Here is a 24,901-nt window from a genome sequence, read left to right as displayed (position 1 = left end):
ACGTTCGTAATTCGAGGTCCGCCATTTACAACCGCTTTGGTCGTAACTGCAAACGGTCGTAAGTCGACCGTTCGCAACTCGGGGACTGGCTGTAACTCCAACATTTTGGGGTTCATTCTCTATTTAGAGATCCATTAAGAAGTTCAAATGTTTCCCTAGTTTTTGAGAACACTGTAGCATCCATTTCTAATACTTTAACTTACAGTGTGCCCTCAGAAAATTGAACAGTATTAGAAATATACTTGTGAAGTGAGTTGGATGAATTTTAGATGTTAGCTAATACTTGGGCTCTTAGACAGTCAAAGGCATATAATATATACTCGGCATTGCTTGACAAAGGGTTCAGTATGGAGGTTACCCCAGAGAGAGGGGAATACCCCAGTCCTCTCTCACCACAGCAGCTTGGAGCCAGGTGAGACATGCTTCTCCATGGTTGCTGTGCTCCAGCGAGCACAGCCAGGGGAGGAGTGCATGTCACCTGGCTGGGGCAGGTTCAAGTTCATCTCTCTGCATTCCCCAGACAGACTGAAGAATGGAACAAACTATGCACTTTCTCCTTGCTCCCTGAGGAAGGGGAACAGCCAGCAATATCCAGTTTGCAAGTGGTGCCCTTTCAGTTTTCCAAAAGCGGGGCTTTCCCCATTTGGACCTGTTCATGACACAGAGCAACAGGAAGTGCCAGAGGTTCTGCTCCTTCCTGAACCACAGCCCCAGTTTCATCACGTATTTGTTTAATCTCTTAGGGATGAACCACAAACTCCATGCTTTCCCACCTTTCCCTCTTATGCACGGTCCTCCTCAAGGTCCACCAGGACAGAGCCTTGTAGATCCCAATAATACCACCATGGCCCTGCCATCACTGACTTACAATGCTATTGACTCTCTCAGTCAACAGATCAGTAGCCCTCCCTCTTATGTCCAGACGTGATTGCTCAGGACCACGGCAAGCTCCAGCATCCCCACCTGAACTTCCTCCACCTTATGGTCTGGAAAGTCTGTGGTTGAATCTGTTGACTCTCCAATGCTCAGAATCCATGTAGGTGGTTCTTGTGAAAAGCAGGAAACCTTCCACCTGAGCCACTTACCTGGCAAAGTGGAAACAGTTTTCTATGTGGTCCCTGCAGAAGGGTATACCCCCATAGTAGGCCCCTCATTCTGGATTACTTACTGAGCCTAAAACAGGAGGGTCTAGCAACAGAATCTGTAAAAGTGCACCTGGCCACCATCTTGACCTTCCATCCAGAAACAGCAGGTAAAAGAGTCTTTGGGAATCCTAAGGTTGGCCGATTCCTCAAGGGCCTGCACAGATTTTACCCTTATGGATGACCTCAACTTAGTCTCTCTCAGGCTTGTGGCTCATCCATTTGAGCTCATGGCAACCTGATCGCTCTCCTACCTTTCCTGGAAGGTGGCTTTCCTGATGACTGCAACATTGGCCAGAACGGCCTCTCAGCTAAGGACCTTAACTCTGAGCCCTCCATACGATTTTGTAAAAAAGGCAAGGTCCAGCTACATCCTCATCCAGCGTTTCTGCCCAAGCTGGTCATTCACGCTTTCATGTCACACTATGCCATCACCCAACAAGCAAGGGATGATGCAGCATTCAGCAGAGTGGACATACAATCAGCAACCACATGAACTCTGACCCTTGCCCCAACGAAATTGCTTGGGAGTTACCTATTGTTATGGACATGAGCAAGCACTCAAAGGAAAAAAAGGGGTTCCCCATCTATTGCAACTGTTGTTCTTTGAGCTGTGTTGCTCATATCCGTTACAAATCCCACCTGCCTCCCCTGTCAGAGTAGTCTGTCTAGAAGCACTGAGCAGGCAGTGGGCTGATAGTGTCCTATATACACGGCCATGAGGGCACCACAGCCAGCCTGAAGGGTTTCGCTACAGGAGAAACTTTCCAATGATCGTACACACGATCATATTGGAATGGACATGGGCAGCATGTCTCCAACGCCAACAGTTATGAGATAGGTAACTCCCCCGCCCCGTGCTGGTACAAAACACCTACATGTCAGAATACTTCTAGAATGTTCTGTTGTGTGTCTGGTTTGGGCCCTTGGCCTCCATTATTGTAACGTAAAAGTTGGGGGCGCTCTCAAGCCTTTTATTGCCACTACTATAGCAGTAGGGTACAGAGAGCTCTAAAACACCAGTAGATATGAGTGATAGTCTGCCCAGCTCTGTGCTGAGGGAGCCAGAATGCCTCCAGGAGCAGAAGGGGAGCTTGCCTGAGAGCAACACTACTTTTTGAAAGGTGTGGTATGTTTCCTCCCCCCCCCCCCGTTCTGACTTGAGTGATCATTCCCGCATTGTGAAATCTCTTGCTCCTTGTTCAACTTGGCCCCCAACTCCTTGTGCTGCAGGGGTGCACATATTTGGTTTTAAAAATGCCCTTTGCACTATTGTGCAAAGAGAAAAAGGGCTCCCTATGTTTTCGTTCCTAACACCCCTGCAAGGCCTGCCAGAATCTGATCCTGACATGTGCATGATTACATATAGATTACGGGCCAGGCTTAGGCCTGTGCATTATGCACCTTTATAAACCCCAACATAACAGATTTGAAACTGCAGAAATGAAAATGTGTTGTATCTTCCACTTCGCAAATACATCTGACACTTATCTCAAAAGATAATGACAGATGGGAAAGGAGAGGAGGAAATCAATAATTTCTTTGCAAGTCATTGAAAGAATGATTTTCCCCTTTCCTTTAACCACACATTTCCCCACACAGTTGTATAGAAAATAACTACAATAATAGCTCATCAACCTCAATTTACACCAGCTTTCCCCCCTTTAGCTGTATTTTTTTTCAAAAGTAATAATATATGGCAACAGGGATTTTTTTTTGTTGCTGTTCTCAAACTGGAGGGTGAAAAATCAAGTGCTTTAAAAGAAAAGGGAATGTTTTGTTGTTTGCTTATAAATCCCTTTGATTTCCATAAATTGTTATGCACAGGAATAACTTAAGCTTTGCATAAATATACTATAAAACTATATCTATGGGAACTATATGCAAAACATGAAAATGTTGCTTGCTTTAACCTGCAGCAACATAATATTGAAGGATATTGGTGTAAAGCAATTTTGTTGTGTATCAATTCAAGCAAAATACTCTGTAGGCTTGGTATTTAAAGAAACCATTTTTATGTGCACCACAACACCCATGATGAGTATCCTGTGATGCTGCTCAGAAAACCCTTCTACAACCAACAACAGACCACAGAGCTCAGTTAATTAGGCTGCATGGCCTGGAAAAAGAGGTTTTTTTTCTTGTTTTCAAATGTGGTGAAGAATTAGATGTTATAATATCATTAGACATATACACAGAGTTCTTTATCCTTGGGGCATGATTAGTGCAGACACCAGCCAACTCAATTTATGTATTTAGGGGTAATTATTAAATGAATATGCTGAAATACAGGCCATGGGATGGTCTTCAAGGAGGCGAACATTTAGCTAAATAAGCTCTTAAAAAAAAACAATGAAGGATTTAGTAGGTTACAGATCAGGCTTTCAGGCTTTTCAAGTCAAGTCATCTCAAAATTGTGAGAAGCCAGTGTTTTAGAGACGGGTGTGGGAGATCAGCTTTACTTTATTGGATTGCTTTGAGCTGGATGATGCTTTGGGAAACCATGATAGAAGTCTGAGATCCCAGGAAGGAACCAGTTCAGGGACAGAGAGTGGTACTGGAGAGCATTATTTCTCAAATGGAGGTATGTCTTGATAGGAATACGGTTAGAACAATACTTAGGGGAAGTTCAATGTTGACTATTATGGTGACCTTGTAAGTAAGTCAATCATCATTGCAGAATATAAATCAGATGTGTTTGGGTTGTGAGCAAGCATAAAACCCAGTTAAGTTCCTCAGTGAATGAGTGAAGGGACTGAAGAGATACTGGAGTGTCATCACTTTCTAATGTGCTGTCTTAACAAGAATTTGCATACAACATTAATTTGCCAAATCATCCATTGGAAGGCAGGACTTTAAAAAAAAAAAGGCATCAGACTCTCCTTTCAGCTAATATGGGGCTGAGCAAAATTATGTACTATATATTTGAGAGTTTGCATGCGTGAGAGAGAGAGAGAGAGAGAGAGAGAGAGCATGTGTGTGTGTGTGTGTGAGTGAGAGAGAGAGTTCGTACGTCTGTGTGTCTATTGGTGAATCGCTCTGTTCAAGAACTCCTAAACAGTAAGAGCTGGGACCACCAAATTTAAGAAGCAGCTTCCTCTTATAACTGAAAGCAAGGTAAGGGTTTGGCTGTGTGGGGGAGGGGCACTGAAGCGCCTCCCCCCCCCCCCCCGATTCATACAGGGATGCATACAATTATACAGAAAAGAGACAGACACAGCAGGCAGATGAAAGGGGCTGACTGAGGGCACACTGACTTTTCCCCCACTCTCCTCCACCCCCCTCTCCCGGTTCAGGAGTCTTATATTAAGAGATCAATGACTCACCACCTGAGTCCAACGAGCAGCCTGAGCTGGACTGTGGCAGGGAAAACCTGACAGTGCTTGGGACGGGTACTCCAAAGACAGAGAGCAGCGCTACAGTATCGCTGGTTTGCCACAATGCTGAATTGGGGGTGCTCCATCAACAGTGCTGCAAGAGTCGCAGGAGACTGCAACCACTCTCATGGTCAGTGCTGTGGTCTGTGTCGGCACTAGTGGTAGTGCAGCCATCGGTGCCTGGACCGGCGCTGGTGCCCATGGCTGCTGTGCCAGGGACTGCACTGTCATGGCAATAACATAGCTTCGAAGGTATCAGAAGCGGAGGGGAGGTCTAACTTGTCCTTGCCCAAACAGGAGAGTCCACCATCACCAGACTCAAAGCCCCTGCTAGGCCAGAGTAGATGGTACTGGGATCTGCAGGTCAGACTGTGGGTGCCTGATGTAGGATGCACCCAACAGGAACCTTTACACAGAAGCCAGGTGGGGGTCCTATCCCAGTCTGCTTTCTTCTTAAGTGGCAAGAGGAATGGGAATGGTGCCACATGCTCAAACCCACTTTGCGAGCTAGGGAGTAGTGACAGTGCTCTCTTGAGGTATCCTTCTTTGGTGCCAATGCATCCTGTACCAAAACCATTGCTCACCACCGTAGCCGGTGCTGCCTTTGGTGTCACCGGAGGGCAAAGAGCTGCCACCATTATAAAGAGCTTAATGCAATAGTCCCACTCTTTTGTTACGGGGCCAAATCTCCTGTAAATGGGGCACTGTTTGCTGGCCCTCTCCCAGGCACGATATGTGTGGCTCATCCTTGGGCATAGGCTTCCCACAGCTCTCACAGGACTTAAATCCCTGAGACTGAGACATGTGTCAGTCAGGGGAACTAGGAACCAGGGCATCTTCTCCCTCCTCCCCCCGAAGAGACAAGCTATAAATTAACTATAATTATCATAGAATATTAGGACTGGAAGGGACCTCGAGAGGTCATTGAGTCCAGTCCCCTGCCCTCATGGCAAGACCAAATACTGCCTAGACCATCCCTGATAGACATTTATCTAACCTACTCTTAGATATCTCCAGAGATGGAGATTCCACAACCTCCCTGGGCAATTTATTCCAGTGTTTGACTACCCTGACTGGTAGGAACTTTTTCCCAATGTCCAACCTAAACCTCCCTTGCTGCAGTTTAAGCCCATTGCTTCTTGTTCTATCCTCCGAGGCCAAGATGAACAAGTTTTCTCCCTCCTCCTTATGACACCCCTTTGGATACCTGAAAACTGCTATCATGTCCTCCTTCAATCTTCTCTTTTCTAAACTAAACAAACCCAGTTCTTTCAGCCTTCCCTCATAGGTCATGTTCTCTAGACCTTTAATCATACTTGTTGCTCTTCTCTGGACCCTCTCCAATTTCTCCACATCTTTCTTGAAATGCAGTGCCCAGAACTTGACACAATACTCCAACTGAGGCCTAACCAGTGCAGAAGTCACCTCTCATGTCTTGCTCACAACACACCTGCTAATGCATCCCAGAATCATGTTTGCTTTTTTTGCAACAGCATCACACTGCTGACTCATATTCAGCTTGTGGTCCACTATAACCCCTAGATCCCTTTCTGCCGTACTCCTTCCTAAACAGTCGCTTCCCATTCTGTATGTGTGAAACTGATTGATCCTTTCTAAGTGGAGCACTTTACATTTGTCTTCATTAAACTTCATCCTGTTTACCTCAGACCATTTCTCTAATCTGTCTAGATCATTTTGAATTATGACCCTATCCTCCAGAGCAGTCACAACCCCTCCCAGCTTGGTATCATCTGCAAACTTAATAAGAGTACTTTCTATGCCAATTTCTAAATTGCTGATGAAGATATTGAACAGAGACGGTCCCAAAACAGACCTCTGTGGAACCCCACTTGTTATAGCTTTCCAGCAAGATTATGAGCCATTAATAACTACTCTCTGAGTACGGTTATCCAGCCAGTTATGCACCCACCTTATAGTCACTCCATCTAAGTTGTATTTGCCTAGTTTATTGATAAGAATATCATGCAAGACCATATCAAATGCTTTACTAAAGTCTACGTATACCACATCCACCACTTCTCCCTTATCCACAAGACTCGTTATCCTTTCAAAGAAAGCTATCAGATTGGTTTGACATGATTTGTTGTTTACAAATCCATGCTGGCTGTTCCCTATCATCTTGCCACCTTCCACGTGTTTACAGATGATTTCCTTAATTACTTGCTCCATTATTTTCCCTGGCACAAAAATTAAACTAACTGGTCTGTAGTTTCCTGGGTTGTTCTTATTTCCCTTTTTATAAATGGGCACTAGATTTGCCCTTTTCCAGTCTTCTGGAATCGCTCCTGTCTCCCATGATTTTCCAAACATGATAGCTAGAGGCTCAGATGCATCCTAGAATACTCAAGGAGCTGACAGAGGAGGTATTTCATCAGGCCCTGGTGACTTGTAGGCATCTATCTTCTCTAGTAATGACTAATTATAACTTTCAAAACTATTTACAACTAGTTAACAAATAACCACTTCCAAAGCAAGAGAGGGAAGTAACTCTAATGACCATTTGGCGGTAAGAAATAACTGAACAGGAGGAAGATTGGGAGTGTCCTATATTCACGACCATGAGAGTGCCACTCCAGTGGTCTCTATAGCCAACCCTACAGGTACTGCTAAGGGAAAACGCTCTGACGATCATACACATGGTGTGCGCGCGCACACCTACTGGAATGGACATGAGCGAGTACTCAAAGGAAGTACGCTTTCGATCCCCTCCCTGAAAAAGAATATCAGCTCTCTCGCAAAGCAGATTTTACACACATTACTAACGATTAAAAAAAATAAAAAGTATTTTCAATAAGAATTAGGGCACTTACAATTTCACTGCAGTGAATAATGGGTCAAGAGTCGTGACATAAAAGCCGTTCTCTGTAAAAACTGATCTCCCCGTGATGCTGAGTGCGCTTCAGTTGGGAGACTCCTAGCTGCAAGTCACCACCAGGTTGGGGAGGGAGCTGGAGGAGACTTGTGGAGAAAGGTACCAAATTTCCCTGCCATGGGACTCCTACATGTGAACCAAATGCTGCACTCACGAGGGACAGGATTGTCTTTCCCTTGCAGAGCTGTGAGGGGCAGGGAGACAGGGGAGATCAGAGCCTTCTCTGGGTACCTTTTGTGTTGGGACCCCCCCCCCCCCAGCTATAACATTTTGAAATTTCATATGTAAACAGCTGAAAAGATGAAATTGAGCAGTTTTTAAATCCCCTGGCCATGAAACTGATCTAAATAGACTGTGAATTTTATAGGGCCCTAAATAACAACCACTGGGAACTAGGTATCCTACAAGTAGCTGGGGGTTTCTACAAATATATAGTCTAATTTTGAGCTCTTATGGTATACCACGTGCACCTGAGAATCATTGTTAACCTTGATGGAGACCACATGACTCACTGTATGTGTATTACAGAGACCGCAGCTAGAAAAACAGGTACCAGAACCCAACCTCTTTAGTTTCTGCCCCTGTGTACAATCAGTGTTGGAGACCGAAACTAGCTGAAGGCAATACAGTAAAATATCAGTAGATAAGTAACCTAACTCCACCTTCATGTGTGCAGTTCCCTCAACTGTGCTGAGTAGATTGAAAATGACACGATGCTGTATTTCAAGTCCCCAATAGTATTCCATTATTCCCTCTTATTTTCTTATATTAAGCATCAGTCATTAAAGGTATTAGTAATGATTTAATTTGTATTGCTACAATTGAAAAACAGACTGGTGTTCCACAAAGAGTTTCTGACCTGCACAAAAGTAGATGTGAAGGGAAAACAATGATAGCTTTAAGCGTGATACTATTCTGAAAAGTGAGTATATAACAATAGCGTATTCCTACTCAGTAGAATTGCTCATTCTATTAAGTAAGAATATTCATTCTTATTAGAGACAAAAAGGGGTTTATTATTTTATAAACTAGTTAGCTGCACAGTGCAAACCAGATAAGAGGAAGTCAGCTAGGCTCTGCTTTTTCTTGTGTCATCTGTAGAATTGTTTACTAATTTCCAATTACAGGGCTAATCAGTGACACCTGGGTAACTGCAGAGAAGACTGTGGCTGGAATTGCAAGTGAAAAAGCAACAAAAAGGAGCTGAAGTAGACTATGGGTTTATATCTGGAATATGTCTCCCTGTTACAAGTAAAATGCAGATGCCTACATATAGCCCATCTTGTATAGATACTTGTGTGTGTTCAATAAAAGCTAACGGTGGATAAAGAATATACTTTAATAAAATGACTGCTCAGAAATCCAACCTACTATTACAGATTTTCACATTTTAGTGAGTGTCTGCAACTTTCTCTGGATGACTAATACCAGTGCCCCAATTTCTTTGCAATTACAATTAAGTAATACCTGGCTTTGAGCACAAAGAGAACACTGGTACATAACAAGGATATGATACAGCATCATTTCAAAGCATATTCTAGTAAACTTTTGAAAGCATCAGAATATTAACAGCCTTGATGACTAGTGAGATGTAAACTCTCAAAGGTGGGCAAAGGAATACATTTCATCATATTTCACAAGCAAGCCTCTCAGCTAAATAGCAACGATATACAGAACTGCACAAAATTCCCAGTACCTGTGGTATCATAACATTGGCAAAATGAGCCTTGTAAGTTTTTGTGGTTGTAAGAAAGAGTTACTCACCTTGTGCAGTAACGGTGGTTCTTTTTTTAGATGTATCCCTGTGGGTGCTCCACTCTGGGTGCTGGTGCATCCTTGCACTGGCGACCAGAGACTTTTTCTAGCAGTTTCTGCCGCGCCACACAGGTGCCATTGGAATCCATTAGGCGTGTGCGTGGTGCGGCTCCACCGTTCCTTCTCTACCTGCTAGAGAACAAGGCTCCAAAGCAGGGAAGGAGGGAGGATAGAGGAGCACCCACGGGGACACATCTCGAAGAACTACCATTACTGCACAAAGTGAGTAACTCTTTCTTCTCCTTTGAGTGGTCCCCGTGGGTGCTCCACTCTGGGTGACTACAGAGCAGTTGTCAGCTCGCGGAGGTGGGTTTGGAGCCGTGGGGTAGTCACTGTGGATAGTACTGCTTGTCCCACCACCATGGAAGACGCAATCGAAGTGGAGAATGCATAATGTTGCACAAATGTGTGGTCAGATGACCAAGTGACGGTGTTGCAAATGTCTTGAAGAGGAACATTGCTAAGAATGGCAGTTGTGGAAGACACCGCCCTGGTGGAGTGAGCCATGATTGTTTTAGGTAAGTGTTTGCAGTATAAAGTATAACAAGTTCGAATACAGGAGGTGATCCATTTCAAAATTCTCTGAGATGAGACTGCCTGCCCTTTAGATCTCTCAGCATAGGAGAAGAACAGCCTAGATGAGGCCTGCCAAGGTTTAGTTCGATTGACATAAAATGCCAGTACTCTTCAGATGTCGAGAGTGTGCCATGCAGCCTGAACAGGGTCAGCATGTGGTTTTGGGAAGAAGGCAGGTAAGTGTATGGGTTTGTTAATGTGGAAGGCGGAAGGAACTTTGGGGAGGAACTTCAGGTGGGGTCAGAGTATCACTCTATCCTTTGTGAACACTGTGTATGGAGGATCAGCCATCAAGGCCGTGAGTTCGCTCATCTTCCTGCCGGAGGTTATCGCGACCAGAAAGGACACCTTCATGGACAAGTGAGACCAAAATCAGGTGGCTAGAGGTTCAAACAGTGGCTTTGTCAAGCTTTTTAGAATGGTTCAGATCCCAGACGGGAACCGGTGGACAGATGGGTGGGAAGATGTTTTGCAGACCTTTGAGGAAGCGTTTAGTTAACTGGTTAGCGAGGAAGAAAATCCCATCGATAGGATGATGAAAAGCAGCTATGGCTGCCGTGTGGACCCGTTGAGGGTGAGGCCCGACTGTTTCAGGGATAATAAGCAGTCCAACAGAATAGGAAGGGGAGCAGACTCTGGGCGTGTTGTGTATAAACAATTATACCATTGAGAAAATCGATTCCATTTGTACAAGTATGTCCTTCTGGTGGATTGTCTTCTTCTGTTAATTAGTATCTCTTTCACCGGGTCCGAACAGGCAATCTCGGCATCCTTGAAACATGAAGGAGCCAGGTGTGGAGATGGAGCTTGTGGAGGTCTGGGTGGAGAGTCCTCTCGTGATTCTGTGACAGGAGTCGTGGTGGAGTGGGAAAGGATATGGTTCCATCATCGCCATCCTGAGAAGGTAAGGATACCATGTCTGTCTGGGCCACGCAGGTGCTACTAATATGACTCGCAACTGGTCCACCCTGATTTTGCTGAGGACTTTGTGTAGGAGGGGAAAGCGAGGGAATGCATAAAGGAGAGGAGTGTCCCATGAAATAGAAAAGGCGTTTCCAAGGGAATGTTTTCCCAGAGCTCCTCTGGAGCGATAAAGATATCTAGAAAAAGAGTGAGATGTGCCACATAGAAGAATATAAAGGTTTCACTTGGTTCTTGATTCTTTGAATTTTAAAAGACTTGAAGACTTTTCTTCTTACTACCACTAAAATACAACTCAATTTTCACCTGTAATAAACCCTTGGGACTTTTATCACATAAAAGTATTTGCGTAAAAATATAACAAAACATCCCTCATCAAAAATAGTTTGCTAATGTGAAAACAATTCTCTCTAAGTTTTACCCACACTGCAAAAATTTTCTCCAGAGCTTGGATGGGAACTGGACCATAACCGTACTCCTATACAAGCATCTATAAAAATCTACTGCAATGTTTTCTTTGTTCAACTTATTGTCAATGATGAAATATGTAACTTGTCTTAAAGTCAGCTGTTGTTTAATGCAGCTTTGCCATCATCTAAATTCTAACATAAAATAACATGTTTATTGTTCTGATACAGATTTAGACATGCATGGATTATTTAAAGATAAAACTCCGGCAATTCTGATGGCCCATTTTCACAAAAGCTCTTTTCCTCAGCTGAGATTTAAATATAATGCATGGCAACAAAACGACATTTGGTGAAAAATATCCTTAATTAAACTTTTATAGAAATGGTAATTTAGTTGGATGTTATAGGAGTCAGTCCATTGTTCCTACCATGCCATCTCTACATAGAACATGCTCACTTATGTACATGTTTATGAAACACACACAGAAAATAAGGAGACACTGCAATGTGCTAAGACTAAAACGATGACCTGATGACCTCCCTTCCCATCACCTTACCAAGATCCATGCTTTTGGAGGCTTTCAGATTAATTGATTCAGGCTGCTTGGCTGGTGTCAAGGATCTGAAGCTGAAGTTCTGATCTGTTAAATATGCTGCTGAGTCCACTACAGAACTGTGGAAAAAGCCATGCAAAATATTTAAGCACTAATGCAAAATGAAGTGAGGTAATTAAAACTTTCACAGTATAAATGTATTTTTCCTTCCAGTTGTTTGCAGTCATGCATCTTAAATCAGTCTCTGATTGTCAAGTTTCTTTTGTGAGATTTAGCACCTCTACTCACATGTACTTAATTATATATATTTAAATACTGATTCTTCGTGAAGATAACTGCTGTTTTTACACACTTAATATTTAAATATGATTTTATTTAACAGAACAGAAGGGGAAATATCCAGTGCCAATAGTCTTGTTTTCCCTTCTGCTGAGCTCTATTTAACTGCCTCCTGTCTGAACTGTTTACCAAATAGGTTGCACAAAATGCAGCTTCTGCACCTGTTTCACTCTCTTTGACATGTCAACAATCTATTTGAATGATGACATTTAAAAAGACCACCACCACCCATTGCTGTTCCACAAAAGCGCCTCATAAATAAACCCATGTGGAGGAACAACATTCCGTTTCACAAAGGATTGAGATTGGAAATTTGGTTCAGTTTAGAATTGGAATGAAACCTGAAAATTTCAAAATGCTCTATGGAGGAGAATTCCCCTTCCTTCCACAAAAACAGTTTCAGCTCAATGAAAACTTTTCATTTTGATTTTATATTACAATCTATCATTCAAAATTTAAGATAATTTCAAACAAAAATAACTTCAATATGAATGATTGAAATTTTTCATTCAAAAATGTTGCAAAGTGTGTTTCAAGAATTCAATTTCCGTCCACCATCTTTCCCCAAAAGGAATTTTTAGTGAAGTAGACAATTTTGCAAAGCATTTCAATTTAGATGTAACTGCATTTTCTGACAATCTCTATGGCATGTGAGCATAAGTATTTAAAAACAAATGAGAGTAAGAATCTCTCATATCCTTCTCAATCTGTAGGAGATATATAGACAGATCATCACAAAGTAAAGCATCTGAGATCTGGCCCATAGGTTTAATTAATTTACAAAGGATTTTGTTTGTTTATGTTAGTTTGTAAGTGAAAGTATATTATACACCTTTGAGATAAAAGAGCATCATATTAAAAAGACAAAATAGATCCCAATGAAATTCACATACATGAAGTAAAACAGAATGAAAAAAAATAAGAATCCACCTGTGTCTAATGTGTTTAAGGTTACAGAAAAATTATAGGATATACTGTACTCCTTGAAAAACAGTGGATTATAAAAACATTTTTAAAAATCTGAACACCAATGAGACCACAACTATTATGGTATAGATTCCACGTCTATTTACATGTACAGTAGCCGTGCTTTTAATCAATGAAAAATCACATCACAGTTATCAGTGAGAACTGTTAACTGATTCCAGCCAGAAATAATAAAAATAACTGCAATAAAAAGTACATCCAAACCTATGATTATAATCTTCAGAAAGCTGCTCCTCGCTTGGGTGCGGGGGTATGGGAGGTGGCACTTCATTCTCACCACTACCATAGTCAGACACCGTCAGCTCTGAAACTATAAAGGGTTAAACAAAGTAGTAGCAGAACTCTTACTCCAGTTCACTGATCAATAACTTGAAGGCTTGAAGTGATGCACAAATTATACAAATACCTAAACTAACAAAGAGGGATTAAATCATAAGAAGCAGAAAGTGCACATCCTGGGAATTCCAAAGAGTTGATTTGCCACTTTGAAGATGCACATTTAAAGATAAATTCAGTTAAACTCTGCTTATAGTAAAGTGCAGTGAAGGATCTGAATTTGAATGCATATAGCCTTGCCTCCTACAGTTTTAATGTAATTAACAGTAAGTATAACTGCTTAAATTTTGTTTGAGGGCAACATTTATTACCTTCCAGCTAGACAACAAAGTGCATTCTCTGCAGACACCTCCTCTTTCTCCTTATCTGTTCTTAACAGGAGACAAGAGAAGTTGCTACTATCCCATGACAGGAGGGCTAAGCAGGAAATCCTCCTGGATCATAGTCTAAATTGCTCCTGTAATGCCATTAATGACGATCAATTTATACCAGGATGAGTTTGGCTCAAAACAGGTATCCAAGTAGTCACAATGCTTGAGAAAACCATTGTTTAACAGAATTGCTGTGGATGTCACAGTACGTGATTATAGAGGCTGGAAGAAGTACAGCATAGTAAACTCAACTGCAGCAGAGGGGAATCCTCTACAGTTCTCACCTTCTTTGCTACTAACACACACCCTCTTCTCATCTCTTTATCCTCCTTCCACTGTTTGCACTCCTCTTCGCTCTCCTCCTCCTAGGTGTTCTCCCTCACTCATCAAGCTATAATCCTGCCCGCCATATAACTCTCTCCAAGTGTGTGCCCATCTTCTCTCCTACTTCCTTCCAGTTTCAACTCCATGTTTCAGGCTTGCCTAGATCCATAACCATGCACTCTCTCATGCTCTCTGAATCCTTGCTTTCTCCCTGCAGTTCATCATGTATTGCTGCCTCACCTTGTACTGCAGCCCTGCTCTTACGGCTGCTGTGTCCTCCAACCTTTCCCACTCCTCTCAATTTAGTCCCTTCTACTTTCTACCCTATTGCTTCTTCTCACGTTCTTTTCATCTCCCTCAGAGAGGCTCACTTCCTTCATCTGATATCTGTCTCCAACTAATGTTAGCCCTTCACTCTATGTTCATACCATGTTTCTTCAATTTCTACCATGCCAGTATCTCTAATTCTACTGTTTTTGCACTAACTTCCTCATTCTTTCCAAGCTTTGGTCTGACTCAACGTGAAGAATGAGGAATTTTATTAATATTGCGTGTATGTTTATGCATTTGTTATTCTGTTCTTTTCTATATGTGCTAATTTGCACCTAGATAGGACACACTTCTAGTAAAGACCCTTATACTGATAATTATAGGAAACTAGCAGATATACCCAACATTGCTTGGGTTCTTAACTCAATTAAGGACTTGTTTCTTTTTTTTTTTAAATAAAAGGAAAATGTACATTTTTATTGTTCAAAAATAATGTTATTTTTATGAAGTAATTTTTATTTGGATTTCTTAAAAAAAGGGACTGCTAAAATTTTCTGTTTAATACTTTTTAAAAAAAATGGGAATTCCATCAAGTGTAACTTTTCCCTTTATCCCTATAAATGCTTATTTGCTATGTTTTAACAATAAAGAGCTATAGTCAATTTGGTTTCCAATAACATTTTCTTCTAGTTTTCAAACCTTAAGCATTGATTTAGCAGTGCCAAAATGAAGCACTACTCCAAATTTCTCCATTTTATCTCTTTTCTGTAAGGTTTATTAAGAAGCAATCCTATTCCAAGCTTTATCCTGTTTTTCTACCTCATCTTGGTTCAAGTGTCTTCAACATTCACTCAGTGATGTCAGTTTTGAGCACTGTACTCGATTTGGTGATTCTATCTCTTTTCTGTTTGGTCTTCTAAGAAGCAATCCCATTCCAGGCACATCCTGTTTTCCTGGCACAACCAAATCTTTTGCTTTAAGTAAAGATAAGAGGAAGTGGCATTTGGTGGTCCTAACTCTTGCCGCTTAAGAGGAGTTCTTGATCAGAGACAATCAGACAAACTCTCTAAAATATGTAGTAGAAAAGAAGAGATGTTGACAATATCTTTGTTTGGACGTCTCTCTGTGACCCACCCTAGTGGGCTGCATAAATTGAGCAGTTTCAAGAGATACAAGGCAGAGACAGACTAGGTGACTGATTGTCTGTTCCTGAAGATGGAGGGGAAGAGACAGGGATTGCTGGCGTGCTGGTTAATTCTGTTGTTCTTCCCTAAGCTCCCAAACATTAGAGTTTCTGGAGCAAGCTAGGTGTCCTTGACCTTCAGGTCAGACAGATAAAACACACGTGCAGACTGTTTGCTGGGTTCAACCCCCTTTTCTTTGTTTCTTGAGATTAAACAATACTTTGTTTGGAAAGGCTGTTCTATGTCACTGCATTAACATACTGATCACAACTACCAAAGTGAAGTCTTTCATGTAGCCAGATCCAACTGGATCTCTTGAATGATCTATGGTTGGCACACAGGAGTGCTATACCCTGGCTACTAAGAGTGGTCGCATTCACAGAGTTCCAACTGAAGATAGCTGAAGGCAAGAGGACTTGAACTTGAAGGTTCAGAGATTTGATATGGATGAATGGTACAGCTGTCCTGAACCATGCCACCTAACTCAGAACTTCAGTCACTATATTGATTTGTGATTTATCAAAAACCACAATTCTTCCCTCTCTCCCAAAGTCTCTATCTATGACCATGAACAGTTACTCTTTGCCATTATTCCTTCCTTTTCTCTGTCCTTTCCCTGCCACTTTCTCCTTTTGTGATCACTAGTTTCTGGCCAACCTCTTTTCCTCTCACACCATTCTGAATGTTTCCATAAATCCCATCCTTACTCTCCTCATTCTGTGCTACCTTCATTCCTGTTCTCACAATACTGAGCATCTCCGGAGAAAAACTAGTGACTAGACTAACTTCTTCCTCTGTGTCTTTTCACTCCCTCATTTTTTCAAGCTGCCCTTTTTCCTTTCTAGAGAGCATTACTCTTATTATGACAAAGTGACCTATACCACAAGCTCATCTATAATTCCAAATCTCTCCCTATAGGGCCTCATGCTGTAAGTTACCATATGCCCTTTGCAATGTAGTGACTGCCCTTTAATTCTCATTTAATTTACTCTACTAGAATTCAGTGGGAATGGTTGATATTTAGTACATTTGAGGTTAGTGAGGCAGATGCAGCGCTGCTAGGTAAGAATCTAGGAATACCAATATAGGATTCAGAAAATTATTATACATGTGAACTGGTCAATGAGGTTAAACTACAGTATATTGGGCTATTAAGCTTTCCTTTATGAATATAGTCATCTCATTTGATAGAGGCAGTTAGAAATCAAGCAGGAAGGCAACATCATGGCTTCCAGAGAAAATCATGAGAGCATATGCTTGAAAGACAATGGAGACAGCTGTTAGCTTTGACGATCCTATAGCCTGTATCCCATGAAGATGTATGGTTTGTTTTGCTAGGCTGTGTGCCTAGCGACAAAAAAAGCACCAAACTATTAGAAAGCCCTCTTAGGAGAGAAGGAAGGTCAGCTGACAAGGACTGTCCCAGGTGGATGGGGTGGCTTAAAACGAGGCTCTGCACAGAGAATCTGAAGAAGCAGGGCCCATAAGTGCTGGAACTAGGGATGCTGAAGGTGATGTCATATCGCAGGCTAGAAATAATTTCCATTATATGCAGAGTTTATAGTTTGATTCAACAGCTCTTAGCTTCCCCTCTATATAGATTTTTTCAGCACCACTGGCTGGGCCTGCCAGAGTAACTTCAGAGAGATGGTAAGCTCTTGGCAGGCAGACCAGCATTCAGATGGGCTTATTATTTTAAAACAGGTTCTCTTAAATGTTTTCATTCTAAATAAATAATCCTTTGCTTTAAGATGGCTGAATGGTCACTGGTTACCACTGTCATGGCGCCTGCAGGTACTGAAGAGAAATCAGATCTGCTAAAATAATTGTGGTTAAATTACAGGGAGTTGTGGCCCAAGTGCTGATCTGAGAATAGGAGAATTGCAGGATTCCAATCCCAGAGGGAAGATCTGGTTTGAGGCCAGGCATGTGAGAGAACTGTGCTCTAAGGGTATGTCCAGACTACATGGCTCTGTCCACAGAGCCATGTAGATGAGTTTACTAGACATAGGAAAATGAAGCATCGATTTAAATAATCGCCGCTTCCTTTACATCAAAATGGCCGCCGCCGTGCTGTGCCGATCAGCTGTTTGGCAGCACAGCGGGGGAGTCTGGACGCACCGCGGTGGACACGGGAAGCCTTTGTTGACCGCTCCGGTAAACCTCATTTCATGAGGCATAACGGAGCAGTTGACAAAGGTTTCCCGTGTCGACCGCGGCGCATCCAAACTGCCACCAAACAGCTGATCGGCACAGGGCGGTGGCCATTTTTATGTAAATGAAGCGACGATTATTTAGCCGTTTCGTTTTCCTATGTCTAGTAAACTCATCTACATGGCTCTGTCGACGGAGCCATGTAGCCTAGACATACTCTAAGAGACCTACGGTGGAACGGTGCAGGTAAGTCCAGTAACAGTGACAGTTGGGCTGTAGGCTTTATGTCATTTGGAGCAGGGAAAGTTTCTGGTATTGTTTTTCTAGCATGCAAAATTTTAAAAGTAAAATAGTAAGGGCAATTTTCTGTATCAATCTTTTCATGCACAAATGACACACTTCTAAATGTAGACACTTGTACATCCATGAAGATTCAACAAGCCAAGCCTTATAGGGTAGATATTTCATTTTTACAATAGTTCTTAACCAGAGATATGACAGCAGTTCTCCTGCAAGCCCTGATCATTTTTTGGATGCAAAGGAGACTTTGATGAGGCAGATTCCAGTAATCTTTCAGCACCAGAAATGTAAAATTGCTGGCACTGAAGTACTGCTTCTCGAAGAGGTTGTTCTAAAAATGCTATTTCTGTACAACAGCTTGGCAAGAAAGAAAAGTAGGGACCTGTGGGTGGCAAGTATTATTCATGCAAAAATAGACTGAACATTGGCATTTCATCATTGGATTAAAAACCCTCCTTAACTGAAATATCCACAGGCAGGACAAAATGTAATGTTTTGGCTATAACAACTGTTTTCCAGACATTACATTTGGTCTTGCTCATGTATAATAAAAAAGATCCTTTAAAAAAGTATTAATAAGCCAAGAGTCAATCTATTTTTGTTGAATTTCTAGGACAGTCTTACGTGTAGAGCAGTGGTTGGTATTGGAAATAACTTATTTGAAAACATTAACTGAGCTGTGACAATTGGTAACATAATTCAACTTCTGCCACTAATTTTTTGCATTAAGCACAGTATTGAATTGACCTCTCTGCTGTCTTTTATTACTCTTTACATTCTAGTAGCATCCAGAGCTTCAGCTCAGGACTGGAATCCCAATGGACAAGGCACTATGCCAACATATAGCAAGAGACAAATCCCTGTATCCAATATAAGATTGCAATCTTGCAACTTGTTTAGTGCAGGAAGACACATGAGCACATTCAAGTTCACTGGGGCCTTGTGGGGGTGTAGGATTTCAGATGTGCAGATATCATTGTATGATTGGAGCCTATTATAGAAGAAACTGTAAAAAGCCTAACAAATGATGTGGAGGTGGAGAAAAGAGCTACATTGATAGAATGCGCATGTAAGGAGGTTAAATTAAACAAATATTTCAACTATAAAATACATGTTACATGTATGTGCACTGTACCATTTTAGGGCCATAAACGCTGTTCACATCTACCTAAGGATTTCAGCTCTGCTATTTAGAACCGTCTTCTAGGTATCATGTGTCTTGTTTCCTTTTCTCCCGTCTAGCATTTTATTTGATCTCACTAAATAAGTCTCTCTAAAATCTAAGTCACAATGCAAAGATAGTTCACTATTTTCTCAGTAATATTTAAATATTGTGCTCCTTAGCCCATTGACTGACACCACCCATAATCTTCCAATGCCTTGGTTTATCTCTTTCTTCCTTCATCCCATGTCTGTGGTGTCTTCTCAAGAGCTAAACATCCATTCTCCTCTCACACTGTGGTGAGCTGTCTCCTTTCTTTAGCCTCTCAAAAATGTAAAACAAAGGAGGAGGAAAACAAAAAGACAAATGCTAGTAATCTCTGCTGCTAGGATCCCTCAGAGAATATACCACTCCCAAAACAGGCCTTATTCTGATTCTTACTGAGTTACTTAAGGATGTGTTTAATTAGGAACATGAGTAATCCCACTGAATGGATGAGAACACCTAATGAGACTTCTCAATGCTGAAAAAGTTAGACATATGCTTAAATACCTTATTGAGACAGGGCCATACATAGCAGCCAATTAAAAGTTTCAAAGTTTAGAATGTGTAATATAAATAGGATATTCTAATTGTGTTTTATTGTAAGGGTCTGTACCTAATCTTACACATACTTTAAGTCTTAATAAATTAAAATAGCAAACCTTATGACTACTATGTTATAGTAGAACTTCCTTTTGGATTATAAAATAGGACACAAACTAGACAATTTGCATTGTAAAATAATCACTCTACCGATTAAGGATGTATAGAAAATAAGTATTTTGACAATATATATTTTGCAATTATCATTTGTTTTTATCCAAATTTATGTGTTGGGCAGTGAGCTAGAAACTGCTACTTAAACTGGAACATGTGCCAGGAATTTAATTCACAACTTCTGAGTCAGCTCTCCCACCCGCTGCAGATCTTTGAGCCTCAAAGCGACATAGCCTGCACTTACTCTAATTAACTGTTTTTCTAGATGATGTGGATTTCTGAAGACAAAAAGAGCACTTTTTTGGCATGAACAAAGATGCACAGTACATACCTTTCAGTCTTTCCTGAGGACTATAAGTTATAAATTGCTGTAGGACAGAATCATTGCACCTGGAGACAGCGGTAAAGGCCTGACTGCCCTCAAGTGCCGGTTTTTGAAAAAGCCCGTGATCTGAGCGCTCCTGAGAAGAAACAGAACCGTACATTTTAATGTAAAAAAAAAAAATCTAACACAGCCATGGAACAACAATTACTAAATCACACTGAGGTTTGTGCATTATGTGTCAGGTATTTATTATGCATTATTAACTCTCCAGTGAGAAACATCAAAGATGTCTTCAGACCACTGCTGACCATGAAACAAAAGATTATCCTTATATTAGAAATGACCATTAAGGATGATAAACAGAGAAAAGGACTTCTTTTTTCTGACCCACAACTGGCTTCACGTGATTCCTCCATCTGCAAAGGCAGCCTGTGGCATTGTCAACATACGAGCACAGACAAATACCACTGGTACTTCTTTGCCAACTAGTGCGTATGCTCTGATGATCACACACTAAAGCAGCCTTGTAAGTCCTAAACCCACGTCTCCTAGTTGGCAGCTGAACAAATTCTTGCCACACCTCTACTCTGTTTTTCTGTTGAGATATTTCCTACCCTCATCTCCATATTGTAACTCCTAATTTATTCTCCTGACAGTTGCTGTTAAAATGCACAATTTATCAAACTGGGACAAGCTCAAAAAGGCACTTCTGTAGCTGTAGTAGGAAGAAAAATGACAAATATAGACAGTAAAATCTTTGGCTAATTATTACATGGTAGAATGATATTCTCAACATTGTAGTTTCTTTGAAAAGCCAACACATAACCACAAAGGGGCCTTCACTTGGTCTTCATTTTACAAAGCTGCCTTCACCTGGGCCAGTGGATTTCATATTGCAGGTATAGCACTTAAAAGTTAGAATATGTATGTTACAATATTTCAGTATTACTTTAACTTTTTATAAGTAGAGGATGGAATGCCAATACTACAAGGAACTGTACTAAAGAAGTCAAAGGGTGGTAGCAGAAGAATACTTCCAGAATACACGACTGTTAGTCAGCTTTTACAAGCTCTGGGTTTGCCTGAATCTGATTATTGTAGTAATAAAATTTACAGTTTTAAACAATACACTTAGTCTTGAGTATGTAACACAGGCACCAACACTTACGCATCCATTTTTGGGTACTATCACTTGTGCACATATGAATGAAGTGTTTTGGAACTTTTATTTAATAGGTGTACAGCTGATAATACTGAAAAATACATGCAACAGAGTACCTCAAAGCAGCAGAGGTGGGTTAAAATATCTTTGAAACTTGCTTTATAAGACTATAGGTTGAACTTTTCTAGTCTGGCATTCTCTGGTTAGTTAGCTTGATGTCCGCTTATCTTGGGTGTGACCAAGTTTCCCACGGTCCCATTAAGTTTGTTTACAGCTACCAGTCCTGGCTCTTAGTGTTCTGTGCTGTTATTTAGCTCTAATTTACCCCTACATGTCTTCTAATAATCCAGTAAGCAGTGGAAGCTTTGGTAATGAAGCTAGACAATACTGGCCTCCTGGGATTTGGCAAATTCTCTGGTTTGGCACCAGTCAGGTCCAAAGGGAGCCAGACTAGAGAGATTCAGCCTGTGGTGATTTTCCAGAGAAAGACAGGTTGACCATAAGGCCATCTTACCTGAGAACACTTCAGCACTGAGAGCCTACATCACTGAGCGACAACACAGACACAACTACAGACCTATTCTCATAGGGTATGTCTACACTACAGCGCTAATTCGAACTAAGCTAATTCGAACTAATGCATCCAGACTAAAAAACTAGTTCGAATTAGCATTTTGCTAATTCGAACTAGCATGTCCACACAGAGTGGACCCTGAACCGGGGTTAAGGCTGGCCGGAAGCAGTGCTGGCAGGGCATCAGATGAGGACTTAGAGCGTGGAGCTGCTGCCTCAGGCTAACCGAGGGCTGTGCTTAAAGGGACCCAACCCCCACCCCCACCCCGCTTGCAAACCAGTCCTGGCTTGGATTGCCCAGAGTGCCCACACTGGGCACATCACAGCACTCGGCCATCAGACCGGCTGCACTTGCCGCAGGCTGCCATCTGGGGAGAGGGGGCAATTGGGGGGCTGCAGGAGACCTTCCACCCCCAGAAGCCCGCAGAGCCAGCCCAGTGCTCCCCATCGGGGGCTCGTGCCCCATTCCTCCCTCACCTCCTTCCACTTACCCCTCCCTAGCCCCCCTTCCTGATGTACAAAATAAAGGACAATTGTGTTCAAAAATAGAATCTCTCAATATAGATACACTCTCTTTATTGAACAAAACTGGGGGAGACTGGGAAAAGGAGGTGGGAGAGGGGAAGAGAGAGGGTGGGAGAGGGGAGGGCAACTAAAATGATCAGGGGTTTGGAACAGGTCCCATATGAAGAGAGGCTAAAGAGACTGGGACTTTTCAGCTTAGAAAAGAGGAGATGGAGGGGGGATATGACAGAGGTCTAGAAAAGCACGAGTGGGGTGGAGAGGGTGCATACAGAAAAGTTCTCCATTAGTTCCCATAATAGAAGGACTAGAGGACACCAAAGGAAAGAAATGGGTAGCAGGCTTCAAACTAGTAATAGAAAGTTCTTCTTCACAAAGCAAATAGTCAACCTGTGGAACTCCTGGCTGCAGGAGGCTGTGAAGGCTACAACTAGAACAGAGTTTAAAGAGAAGTGAGATCAATTCATGGAGGTTGGGTCCATGGAGTGGTATTAGCCAGGGGGTAGGAGTGGTGTCCCTGCCCAAAGTTTGTGGAAGGCTGGAGAGGGATGGCACGAGACAAATGGCTTGGTCACTGTCTTTGGTCCACCCCCTCCAGGGTCCCTAGGGTTGGCCGCTGTCATCAGACAGGCTACTGGGCTAGATGGACCTTTGGTCTGACCCAGTATGGCCATTCTAAGCTCAGGGTCGGGGGTCTCACCTTGATTTTCATGCAAACCTGCTCCTGGGTGGCCAGGCTGGCAGCTCTCCTGCCCTAGACAGCCGCTTTCCTGTGCCTAGTGCGGAGGTCGTGGACAAGGTCCACGATGTCTGCACTGGACCAGGCGGGTGCCCGCCTCTTGCGGTCCTGGGCAAGCTCCCGGGAGCCGCCAGCCTGGTCCCGGGAAGAGGGGGAGGGCTGGGGGGCATCGGGTGGCTGGCTCGAGCCGTGCCAGGTGCAGGGTCTGCCAGCTGGGTGCTGGCAGGCTTGCACCTGGCACGGGCATCGTAGCCAGCCCATGCCCCTTTAAGGGGTCCGGGACTGGGAGGGGGGCAATAGAGTTTCCCTGGTGTTGGCCAGAGTGACCACCAGGGAAAGCTGGGGAGGGCTAGCCTCCCACTAGTTCGAATTAAGGGGCTACACACCCCTTAATTCGAACTAGTAAGTTCGAACTAGGCTTAGTCCTCGTAAAATGAGGTTTACCTAGTTCGAACTAAGCGCTCCGCTAGTTCAAATTAAGTTCGAACTAGCGGAGCACTAGTGTAGCGCCTATCAAAGTTAATTCGAACTAACATCCGTTAGTTCGAATTAACTTTGTAGTGTAGACATACCCTCAAGCTCCTTTTCTTTCAAGTAGCCACTGGCCAAATAACATGTTAACTGTTTTCTCCTCCTCCTTATAGTGCTCTATACCCCAGCAGTTGAATAGTATATTCAGAGTCTTTTTATTAACCTTTGTTAACAACTATATGTGCCTCTGGTGTACCAGAATTCTTTAAGGTACATTGGGGAGATTAACCACTTATTCCTTATGCCAAGAGTTCCATATCTATTACCTTTTGCAAGTATATTGCTGGATAAATCAAGCCCTGCACGGATACAAACTACTCTTACTAAATTAAAGACTGGGATCTACTGGGACAGGCAGTCTTAAATTAACAACTACCACCAAAAAAAAAAAAATCTGCTTTTCCAGCTTTTTGATAAATGACACAATCAATATCCCAACAACTGATCAGTAACCAGCCTAATTAGAGTATTCAGCTTGTAAAACAGAGCTGTCATGGAAGGCCTCCATTAGTGTCCTGGCCAATAAAACAAATAATGGATTTTTAAACATACTCTGCATGTACCAAGCTGGGACACAGCAGGCAGGAAACAGTTTTGGGGAAGGAAAAGAATGGGTCATGGCCCATTTTGCTATAGTCTCCAGCCTCAAATGGAATTACAATTGAACCAAGAGCACATCCTATAAAATTAATTTCTGTTTAAAATGAATTTGATTCAATCAAGAGCTCATTATGTATTCTTCACAGGCATGTGTCAAAATTGTTTACGTGTTTCATACATCTGGTAATGTATAAAATATATACTTTGACTATGAAAAGAAGCTTCTTGTATTTTTATTACATCAATAATTCAGTTGTAGTATTGTTGCCCAAGTTGACTTTTTTTAAAAACAGAAGAAGCTAACAATGATAAGCTTTCTTTCTAGTCTTCTCAGTAAGTGGGTTATCATTCATACCTATCAGAACACCCAATAAATATAAATGCACAATACTAGTTTTACATAAGAAACAGAGCATGAAAGATAACTCAAGTTGAAGCAATTTACTTTCTTAAATTAACAATCACTTCCCTACAATATGATTTTACCCTGACTGAAGTGGCATCTACATTGACTGTCTTAGCGTGGTAACAAGACTATAAAGGGTCTATGTCTCCTACAGGAAAAGATGTGAAAA

At 42.0% G+C, this 24,901-nt stretch overlaps 1 protein-coding gene across 7 annotated transcripts in view; it reads right to left on the bottom strand.

The window, feature by feature from the left end:
• PARD3B (par-3 family cell polarity regulator beta) overlaps positions 1-24,901 on the bottom strand; it is a 618,049-nt gene that overhangs the window by 260,266 nt on the left and 332,882 nt on the right. For all 7 annotated transcript variants that reach the window (XM_075934324.2, XM_075934322.2, XM_075934323.2 and 4 more), the window contains 3 exons: positions 20,206-20,335; positions 13,219-13,324; positions 11,692-11,807 (listed from right to left, as the gene is read on the bottom strand). In XM_075934324.2, coding sequence (XP_075790439.2) covers positions 11,692-11,807; positions 13,219-13,324; positions 20,206-20,335 — 352 coding nt within the window. The remainder of the gene's footprint in view (positions 1-11,691; positions 11,808-13,218; positions 13,325-20,205; positions 20,336-24,901) is intronic.

This window comes from Pelodiscus sinensis, chromosome 7 (genome assembly GCF_052426305.1).
Source record: "Pelodiscus sinensis isolate ZL-2025 chromosome 7, ASM5242630v1, whole genome shotgun sequence".
Lineage (NCBI taxonomy): Eukaryota > Metazoa > Chordata > Testudines > Trionychidae > Pelodiscus > Pelodiscus sinensis.
This window is presented reverse-complemented; position numbering and strand designations above follow the sequence as displayed.